We start from the raw sequence: 11,019 nt of genomic DNA, 5'->3' as shown, positions 1-11,019 counted from the left end.
CCAAGACGGGGGCGGACGCGGGTAGGCGGGGCCTCCTCTTCCTCCTCATCGTCGTTATCGGCGGCAGCAGCGGGAGGCGCTAAGGCGCGGAAGGAAGCGCGGCCGCGGCTAACCGGCAGGGTAGTGGCCGTAGCGGCGGTGGCTGCGCCAGGGGCAGACGCTATTATCTCTATCAGTTATGCTTTTTACCGTTTACGTTACTAACTTATAGGCCTGGAAGGAGCAGCGCGCCCCTTCGCTGCTATAGTGGCAGTTAGCACAGCTGCCGCGCAGCTAGCCCGCGACTAGCACACACTCCGTAAATAGGCCTCCGCCCCACACGCACGACGCACAAGCCTGCGGGGCTATTATACCCCGGCTTTACGCCAGGGCTGCCTCCGTATTTAGGGCCCTGGCCTTAAGGCGGACCCCCTAGTAGACCCCGGAAGCTCCACCTAAGCCAGGTACCTACTGCAGAGACACACCCTAAACGCGCGGCAGGGGACGTAGCGCCCGCATTATAGCCGTGTTAGCGGTGGCGGCTTCGGCGGCGGCGGCGAGCGCGGTAGGCAAGGGATTCTGGGGCGGGAGGGCGGCGGGCTAATTAATGGCCGTAAAGCTGGGCGGGAGGGGAGCAGCGGCAGCGGGAGCAGCAGCGGCGGTGGGAGTGGGAGTGGGAGTAGCGGCGGCGGTAGGAGCGGGAGCAGCGGCAGCGGAGGCAGCGGGGAGGGGCCTGGCGGCAGCAGCAGCTGCAGCAGCTATTCACATGTCAGTATCTTCTCAAATTCTCAAATTCTTTTATAGTACTAATACTTACCAGCACGCTCATCTGCTGGGACCGAAGTCCCACGCGTAGGTACCCCAGCCTAAGACGGCGGCGGTAGGGACGAGAAGCGGCGGCCGGGCGCGGACATGGCGGCGGCAGCAGCGGTAGTAACGGTGGTAGTAGTAGTAGTAGTAGCGGCAGCGGTGGCAGCAGTAGCAGGAGCAGGAGCAGAAGACGCAGCAGCAGCAGCAGCGGCAGTGGTGATGGTGGTGGTAATAGTGCTGTTGCTTAAGGAAGAAGAAGACGACAACAACGACGACGTAAATAGCTATTGTTAATATACATCACGTAATCAATTATGTAAATCTATATCACGCGATTATTACGTAAAGGCAGCCTTATATCACCACCACGACAGTAGTAGGGCAGTAGTAGGGCAGTAGTAGGGCAGTAGCAGGGCAGTAATAGGGCAGCAGTAGGGCAGACTAAGTTTAAAGGCCAAAAGCCCGCCGCAGGCGCGAGAAATCCGTTAAATTTCTCTAAGGAACCAAATTACTGGCTATAAGTCAGTAATTTGGAAAATTTCCTTGGAAAATTTAACGGATTTCTTGTACAACTACACTGCAATAACCAAGACGTCTTAATGCAGAACTATACTAGTAACCGAGACGTCTTAATATAGGACTGCACTGTAGTAACCAAAACGCCTTAATATACGACTGCACTATAGTAACTAAAACGCCTTAATATAGGACTGTACTGCATTAACTAAGACGCCTTAACGTAGGACTATACTACAGCGACCAAGACGTCTTAATATAGGACCGTACTACAGTAATTAAGACGCCTTAATATAGGAATAGAGCCCGTTTAGGTGTTGTAAATTCAGAGCAACATTACGCGACCGCCCAGAAGTACCAATCGAACTCAAATTATGTACCTTTTCGCCCAAAATCGCGTGCGAAAGTACTCGGGGGCGGTCGCTGCGCGACCTCGTGCGGGGTTCGGGGGCGTTATCAGCAGGGGTGGCCCTAACCTCGTATTAACCCGGGTCGTAACCGCGCCAAATCAGCCCCCCCGATATGTGATAGTTCATAGAGTTCCCAAAGGTTATTCCCGAGAGAGTTATTAACTCCAGCGTTACTACCTCCTTTCGCATAAAATATCGATGACATAAAAGCGGTCAACTGACCTACAAAATTTTTATGAAAGGAGCATTAGCGAAAAGTCTGCAGTCTACCATTGCCGCCATGATACTCCCATTGGTAGTTGCCATTTCTTTCTGCACACATTGCGGACACGTGAAAACCATCATACCCCCTAAATATTCAATTTGTCCAGCAGCAAAGAGAGTCCATGCTCTATCTCCATACGTATGAAGGAAGATGTTCCACTTCTCGTGCATTTTGAACTGGCGCTGTCTCCACTGAGAAGTCGTCGTGTTGAGCACAATTAGCTTCGGCTCAGTGTTGTGCCCCTGACATTCATCATTTCCTAACACGAGACTGCGTACAAGTGCACGTAATACGTCTCGCAGACTGACTTGGGCAATAACATTGCCATTCACCCGCCCAGTGAGGAGCACATGCTGGCTAGCATAGTGGCGGGGGCGTTCTAGGCCGATATAGAGTGGTTCATTTGGTCTTCCAGAGGTTGGAACGCCGAGGTAAGGAGTCTCTGGAGGTGCAGCATTTCTCTCAAGGTCGAATGAAGCATCGGTAGGCGTAGAGGGCTCTGGGTATTTCTCATTCGTTAGAGAGAAGCTTTTATGTATGGTTGAGCCATCAAGAATCCACCCATCTGCATCTATTGGGACATTGCCAATAAAGATATTGAGACATTCGAATCCCAGAGCGGCAGTTGAAGGTTCCATATTCAACAAGAGCTTCGGAACGACGCAGAAAGTTCCGGCACGACGACCAAGAGTTGCAATTCGATGCCCAGGGCTTTTTCTTTTCCGGAGTGCTTCAATTGGTTCGGTGTCTGTACCAGCATGCATAGCAGAAACAATTACCGCGGCTTCCCATAGCGGAAGACCAGACGTTAGGCCATTTGCCAAAGCTTCGGTAAGAATCTTTAAGCTATCGTCCATGTCAAGTTCGAGTGTTGCTACATGCTTTGTTCTCTCGAAATCACTGCCCACCAATAGCTCAGTAATGGCAAGCACTATGCAAGCTGTAATCACCCGGAAGCGTTGGAGTTCGACCGGAAGTGGGTCGTAATCGCCAATCGCTCCGGATGTCTCACGGACACAATCCAGGGTCTTCTGGTCACCAATAGACTCATAGCAATGGGCCAGCATGCCGCTACAAGTCGGAAAGTATATGGCTGCAAGCTCAAGTGCGTACGCCGAAGGTTGTTGGTGACTCAAATGGTGAAAGCGCGCAATAATGTCGGGTGTCTTCCCCGACCGATTGTTAGCTGGGACTTTTGTGACAATCCATTTACAGCTAAATGTGTCGTGGATATATTTATAGACCATCATCCAGTAAGTTTGGCATTCCTGTTGTGTGACCTCAGCCAAGTGATAAAAAGAGTTCACGCAGAAAGCTCCGACGGTGGAAAGTGTATAGTATATTGCACCGGACTCCGGCGTGATGGTACCTGGTGGGAACAGGTGTTTGTCCGTGGGGACATCAACGTATGTTCCGCCCGATACAAGTATGGGTGCTCGCAATACCTTAGGAGGCTCTCCCCGGCCATCCCAGAGTCTACCAGGTTCGAGGTTGTAGCCAACTGCTCGTAAGCAAGCAGTAACTCTCATGACAAGGCCGGATCGGGTAAGGTAGGGAGTTGTAGATATGGGTTTGGTGGAATACCACCTCAAGAATCCAGCAACGAAGTCTGTCTCTGTAGGCGGCTGTGAGTCGTCATCGCTACGCCTAAATTTCCTTTGCAAAAACTCTCTATCTCCTGGCCCTAAATCGAAGGCTTGGTCTTCAAACAATTTGGGAAGGCTCCGAGCGGCTCCCTCGTTCAAAATTTTGTCAATGTTATCTTGGATCTGTTGCTTGAGCGAGTCTTTCAAGGATTCGTTACTCGCAATCTCAGGGAAGTAGCCAGGCACCATGCCTTCTACCAGTAAGTCCACTGCCGCGCGCTTGCCGCAGTGGAATGCAAGGGCGCAAAGCGTAACGCCTAGCCACTGAGTGAAAACATCCCCACCGAAAGCTTCAGCGCTATCTTTGTCCTCCAGTATTTTGAGGCCCTCGCTCGTTAGCAATCCGATTTTAGTTGGTGGGAGATCGACCTTAATTATCTCCGTCGAACCTGAGGTGAACTGGAAGAGCCAGCGCGAGCAATACTGGCGGGTTCTCTGGACGGAATCGAGACCACCAATCCACCCAGCCACACTGATCCCAGCATTGATTGCAGTAACAATGTCGGAAACCCCTGTCTGGACCGTCCATTCCTCAGTTCCCGTATTGCGAGAGATAGTAGTCATAGTGCGATCCTAGGCAAGTAGTCAGCAACGTACTTAACCCACAACCGCACACGGACTCAGAAGGATGCCCGGACCTTGTCGCTAATCCCTACCACGCTCTAGCCTTGACTGTATGGGACGCTTCGTATGCCGAACGGATAGTCGCCTCATTTACGCCTTATTGACTGCCTCTTTGCATGCCAGGAGCAGATATCGTCGTCTGCAACGACAGTAAGAAGGGGGGTTATCACGGTGTCAGGGTTTGGGCTTGGTTGTCTGATCGATAGCAATGATATATGTTCTGCCCCATACTGGCTCGAGCCTCGTTCCGGAAAATTCCTGCGTCATACCGGAACAAATCGTCTTTAAAAAGGAACGATTCGTGTATCGGTTTTATTGTCTTAATTCCGGAACAATTGCTTTATTCCGGAAAAGATCTTCAAAAGATCAGGCCAATTATAAGGTGGTACAACAGCGCAAGGCTTACTAACGCCTATGCACGAATCATAAAGCTCTTTAAAATATATTATACTAATAACTTCGGTTTTCTTCCCCTCTTAATCTAATTGGTAAATTGTTATCGGATAACGTCCAGACCAGCCTCAAATTACCCCAACCATGCGTACACGACATCGCGAAAACGGCTAGTTGATAAGCCTAAGCTTGGTGGTTGGTTTATATTTTATACCTAAGTGCAAGGTATTTTTGTAGAGCTCTCGTAAAGCCTCCTAAGGTGTTGATTTTCTTGTTGCGATTACCTAATTGGGACTAGCGTAGGGGCTCCAAAAGTCGAACTTCGTAAGCTTCAACGTCTGTTAAATTTTCTTATTAGTCCTTATTTACCGCCTCTGTGTATAACTTAATTAGATCCTTAACAAGATGTACGTCTTATCTATAAGTTCTAAATATATATTGACTTAATTGCTAGCTTAAATCTAACACTGGTAATAGCAATATTAACCTCCGTAACCTCCGTAACTACCTCCGTACCTAATACAATTGCCTCTCCTTCTACCGCAGACGACTCCTATAACGTCTCTTATGCTATTTCTGCCTTCTTAGTTATAGTAAAGCCTGCCTTTACTAAGTATCTAAAAGAAACCAGAGTTAACTTAACAAAGCGCGTTACCTAGCCTAAATACAATAATCTTATTTCCTAGCTCGCAGATCTAAATTATATAGCCCGCTTACAGGTAGAACGTAACGCTAAATTAAAGGCTAAGCAACGGTGGTATATAAGAGAGGATGTTCCCCTAGAGCTGCGAGGTCTTTAAAGGCGTTTAACAGGGCCTAATAAGCGGGCCTTAAAGGTGGTTCCTAAGCCAAATATTTACGATATAATTATAAGGAAGTATAGCAATATTAAACACTTAGGGTAAAAGAAGACTTACCATATAATTGCGACCGAGTATTACGGTATAAGATCTATTAAAGTTAAATAGCTACTTAAGCACTGTTGAATCTATAAGGAGTAAGTATTACTTTTAGAAAAAATCTTAGTTGTATGCGTATGCTAATATTCTTATAGAAAGGCTTCCTCTACTATAAGGCCTCCACTTAATATAATCGTCTTTTTAGCTCCCTTTAATTACATCTAAGGCGATCTAATTAATATGCGCTTTAAGCCCAACGGCGAATATAAATAGATCCTATAGATACGCGATCACTTTAGTAAATACTACGCCCTCTGTCACGGCTTGAACAAATGCCTCTAAACCAAAGCTTGAACGAATGCTGTATTACGAAGATACTAAGCTAAAGAGAAGGAAAAGGGGTCACTAGGACCGATGTAAACAAATATATAGGGTAAGCCGCTAAGGCGCTAGCTTTAGGCGGGCCAATCGCGGGTCGGCAGAATATGGCAGAATTTGGCAGGTAACGTGCGATAGCGCCGTTACATCACCCCCCTCTTTAAAGAAAGCCTGCCCTTAGGCTTAGTTAGAAATAGGGTAGCACTAGGCTTATAAACGTAGGATTATAAAGTATAAGATAAGGAGATAAAGGGGACACGAATACGTCCAGACTAAGTATAAAGGGCAATTGTAAGCTAAGTGGAAGCACTAGGCCAGAAAGAGTAGCCGTTAAAAGTCTTAGCACGGATCTAACTAATTAGATAACTTTAACCAGCAGTTAAAGTTCCTGGACATCTGATATTTTACGGTACTAGTAGAAAACAGCAGAATATGGCAGAATTTGGCAGATAGCTATATTAGGGCTTTAGGGCGTTTTTGTCCCTATATTCTTCCGGTAATTTATTATCTTTATTATACTAGCATTCCATCTATTTATCTAGGTACTTTAGGGGTCTAGGCGCATTAGGGTATTAGTTATAGAATTCTTTAAGCTTCTAGGGGTAGCCTATAAAGTTCTATATAGAGTACTAGGTTAGGTTAGGATTATAGCCCTTCTATTAGATATAGTATTTTAGCGTTCCCCGTACTATCTTATAGGCTAGTATTTCGTTAACCTCCTATTTGCTATTACCGTTTACTTAAACTAGTAGGGGAGGCTCGTTCTTTTATCTAGGCAATAGGTCATTTATAGCTTTCCGTAACTTATCCGGTAAGAAGATAGGGTGAACCCTAATTAAATCTGGGAGCTTTATCTTATATAAGTTACCTATCTTTTTAAGAACCTTATATGGTCCTGCTATCTAGTAGTCTAGCTTATAGCTAGGTCGTTTAGTCTTCTAATTTCTTATTATAACCTAGACTATATCGCCAGGGGTAAAATCGGGCTCTTAACGGTGTTTGTTCGCCTACTATTCTATTAACCTCTAAGCTTTTTCTAGGTTCTTACGGGCTACCGTTTAGGCCTCCTCTAATTATTTGGCGTACTATTAGGCCTTAGTATAGGATAGCTTCTCTTATATAGTCTAGGGTTCTTCTAGCCTTTTCTAGTTAAAGCTTATATAGGGTAAGTATCCCATTTCTAGCTAAATCGGGGCAAACCCTATAAAGTTATGGGGTAAGGTTGCTTGCGGGTAGTCTATTAAGGGTAGTAGTTTAGACTAGTTATCCTAGAAATAGTTAACGAAGGGCCTAAGCCTCTAGTCTAGGTACTGATTTATAATCTCTATCTAACCGTCTATCTAGGGGTAATAAGCCGTAGAAAGCTTTAGCTTAATACCTAGGATCCGGGTAAACTTATTCCAAAAGGCCGATATAAACTATGGCCTATAATTAGATATAATAGTATCTAATAGTCCGTAAATTTAGTAGACGTAATAGATATATAGCTGGGCTGCCTCTTTAGTATCGATGTTCTTATAACAGGGAATTAAGAATAGGCGTTTACCAAAGCGGTCGACTATAACCATAACCATATCGTATTCGTTACGGTCCCTAGGTAGTTTATAGAAGTTTATAAAGATATACTGCTAAGGGCGCTCTGGTATTAGGAGTGGCTTAAGTAGTCCTAGGGTCTTATCCTATGGGATTATAGCTCTCTAGTAGTCTTCGCAGTTCCGTATATATCGATTAATATCTATAACTATTCTCGGCTAGTAGTAGCGGCAGTTAATAATTTTACGGGTCTTATTCTTGCTAGGGTATGCTATAGAGACTTAGCAATAAGCTTCGCGGATTAGTTTAGTCCGTAAATTATTAACGTTAGGGATTATAAGCCGCTCCTAGTATAAGAGCAATCCTTCCTCCGTCTTAAAATCGGGGTCTCCTTTTACGGCTTATTCGCGGAGGGCCCTTAGGGTATTAGCCGTGCGGTTTACAGTTAAGAGGCGGTTAATTAGCCCTATTAGCTTATCTAAGGACTCCTCTATTAGTGCTAGCTCGTTTTACTAAGAGTCTAGCTCCTTAAGAATCCGCGGGTCGAGCTATTCTAGATAGAGGAGGGCGCGCGTCCGATATTGGGTCTTTAGCTTATCCTAAGGTCCTACATCTTATTCTCTTTAGGTAAGAGCATTAGCCTTAAAGTTTTACTTACTAGAACGATATATAATTATAAAGAAGAATTAGGAGAGTATTTTAGCCTACTAGGCCTATTATTTAGTAAGCTGCTTTATAGTTATAAAGTACTCTAGGGCTTTATAATCTATATATATCTTAATCCGGGAGTTCGTACCTTCGAGCTCTACACACTATTAAAAGAGTAATTAAATAATAGCTAGTATTTCTTTATCGTGTACTTCGTAGTTATACTTAGCTAGGTCTATTATCTTTAAGAAAAAAGCTATAGGGTACTATTTACCGTCTAGATATAACTGTAATAGGATTCCCGCTATAACCCTATTAGAGGCATCTATTTCTAGCATTAATTTAAGGTCTGGGTTATAGTAATAAAGGATTANGGAANAGATAANCCNATCCTTTANCTCTTTAAAGGCNTNTATATAGCTATTATTAAANANAAAAGGCGTNTCCTTCCTGGTTAGTNNTATAAGAGGTTTTGCNNTAATTCTNTANTTANNGATAAACTAGNNGTAGAANTTATANAANCTAAGGAANGACTAGATTNCTTTTACNNTATAAGGGGGCTTCTAGTTACAGATTGCCTCTACCTTTTTAGGGTTAACCTTAATTCCTTTTATAGTTACGATAAACCTAAGGTATTTTATACGTTTTACCCTAAACTTATATTTCTTAATATTAACTTATAAGCCTACGTTCCATAGTCTCTCTAGGACCTTCTTAACATAAACTTAATGCTTAAGTTTATTGTCCAAGTATATAAGAATGTCGTCTAGGTATACCGTGCAGAATTTATTAAGGTAATTAAAAAGAACGTTATTTATATACCTTTAGTACATAGCCGGTCCGTTTATTAGTCTAAAAGAAAAAACTTTATATTTATAGGAACCATAATAGGTACGGAATGTTGTTAAATCTTTAGATATAGGGTTTATCCTAATTTGGTAAAAAGCTTAGCGGATATTAAGTTTGGTAAAGATCTTCGCCTAGCCTAGACGTGTAAGGGTTTCGTTAATTAAAGGAATAAGATACTGGTCCTTTTAAGTAATAGCGTTTAGCTTTTAATAGTTAATATAAAAATGAAGGCCTCTATTAGGCTTTTTTACGAACAGGATAGGGAAAGTAAAAGGGGCTTAACTTGGCTTAATAAACCCTTTATCTAGGTTGTTAATTAAGTACTACTTTATTACTTTTAGCTTATCTATTAATTAATAATAAAGGGGGCTATAGCCTAGCGAGTTATTGGCTTCTAATTAAATCTTATAATTATATATCTGGTAGGGGGGTAACTTATTTAAGGCCGCCTTTAAGAATATATTCTTATAGTTTATATAAATAGTAAAAAGGAGGCGTTTAACTAGTTCCTTATCGGTTTCCTTAGCTAGCCTTTCCTCTCTATTATTAATAATTTAGTTAATCTTATATAGGCTTATTATAAAAACCTTATTGTCCTTCTAGTATATATTAAAGTAAAACGCTATAGCGCTAATTATGGCAATGTCTATAGTAGGGGGGTTGCCTAATAATAAGGGCGTATATAACTTTAGGGACTTCTAGGGTACTAGCGTTATTATTACCCCTTTTAGCTCCTATTATATCTTTTAGAGGTTATCCCTTATATCCTATTAATATATTCTTTTCCATACTGGTTAAATCCGTATAATTTAGACGTTATCTATATTACTATCTATCCCGCTTCCGTATATAGAGTCCTCTTTAAATATAGCGCTTCGGGAGAGTATCTTTATTAGTATAGAGTTCTTTCTAGCTTCGCGGCGGGCGTTTTCTTAGGTAAAGGCTAGGTTATAGGCCTAGACATCCTACTAGTAGGTAGGGTTAGCCCTTGCGGCTAGTGTCTTGCGGTTAGTTTAGATCTCCCTAATAAAGGAGGGCAACCTTGGTCTATCCTCCGGCCAGATAAACTATCTTTATTATACGTTTAACTAGATATTAAAATAGGATATCTATTTTTGTTTAAGGATTATATCATAAGACCCTAGGTCTAGGATGTAAAAGGGGATACTATATTAGCGTCGTCCGTTAAGAGCGATATATAACTTTAAGATATAGGTAATAGGCTAACTAGCTTAGCCGTTATAGCCTTTTACCTAAATAGGCTTCTCTAGTTAGATAGCTTCTGCATTTAAAAACTTGGCAACATTATTTACATAGGCAGTATTTATAAAGGTAAAGCCATTTGCTCTAGTATTAATAAGGGCGGTTATATTAACTCTATATCTATTTTGAGATACTATACATAGAAACGTAAAGTGCTTTCCACCCATTAACTAACTAAGATTAATCTCTTTAAGATCAATAGGGTACCCTAGGGGGGAGTCTTTCCCTAAGGTTCCTCTTTTCCTAACTTATCTAACGTTTTTTCTTCCTCTATCTCCTTAATATCGCCTATATCCTTTAGCTCCGGGTAGGACGAGGTAAAGTAACCCTACTTATTACAGTTAAAGTATATAGCCGAGGCAGAGTTAATTAGAGTATTGCGGTGAATACTAGTTAATAGCGTGGTACGTAACTAGTCGGGCAAGGCTTACCAGTACGTAGTTATAACCGCCTTTAGTAAAAGAGCAGTTATAACCCGTCCTTCTACTCTAGCTCCTATAAGTATAGCTAGTAAGTTCTAATTGTTACGGAGTCGCTTCTGCCGATTAGGGCGGGCGTTAATCTGCTTTAGTTTTAAGTCTAATAATAGGTAATAAGCTGCAAGTCTTTTATAGGTTGGTAGGTTATTTAAGGTTATAGTAATCTTTTCTTATAGCCGGATTATTAGCTTATTATATAGGTCTAATTAATAGTTCTTAAGGGGGACCTGGCCTTCTCCTGTAAGGTATAGGAATTAAGTCTAAAATTTAGTAAAGGGTTAGTTCAGTTTTATTATTAGGCGATTATAGTTATAATAGGCATCCCGT

General features: G+C 42.6%; 1 protein-coding gene across 1 annotated transcript; it reads right to left on the bottom strand.

The window, feature by feature from the left end:
- Window positions 1-1,460: 1,460 nt before the first annotated feature.
- On the bottom strand, window positions 1,461-4,428 carry K441DRAFT_654331 (uncharacterized protein). Its single transcript, XM_067647673.1, has 2 exons — window positions 4,265-4,428; window positions 1,461-4,199 (listed from the first exon to the last, which is right to left on the bottom strand). Exon 2 carries the CDS (start codon window positions 4,188-4,190, stop codon window positions 1,938-1,940), a length of 2,253 nt encoding a protein of 750 aa, XP_067507780.1. The 5' UTR covers window positions 4,191-4,199; window positions 4,265-4,428; the 3' UTR covers window positions 1,461-1,937.
- Between the last annotated feature and the right edge of the window lie 6,591 nt (window positions 4,429-11,019).

Source organism: Cenococcum geophilum, assembly GCF_001692895.1.
Source record: "Cenococcum geophilum 1.58 unplaced genomic scaffold K441scaffold_7, whole genome shotgun sequence".
Lineage (NCBI taxonomy): Eukaryota > Fungi > Ascomycota > Dothideomycetes > Gloniales > Gloniaceae > Cenococcum > Cenococcum geophilum.
This window is presented reverse-complemented; position numbering and strand designations above follow the sequence as displayed.

Excerpts from the sequence above, each read along its gene's own strand:
- K441DRAFT_654331 (XM_067647673.1), bottom strand. The coding sequence starts at position 4,190 with ATGACTACTATCTCTCGCAATACGGGAACTGAGGAATGGACGGTCCAG.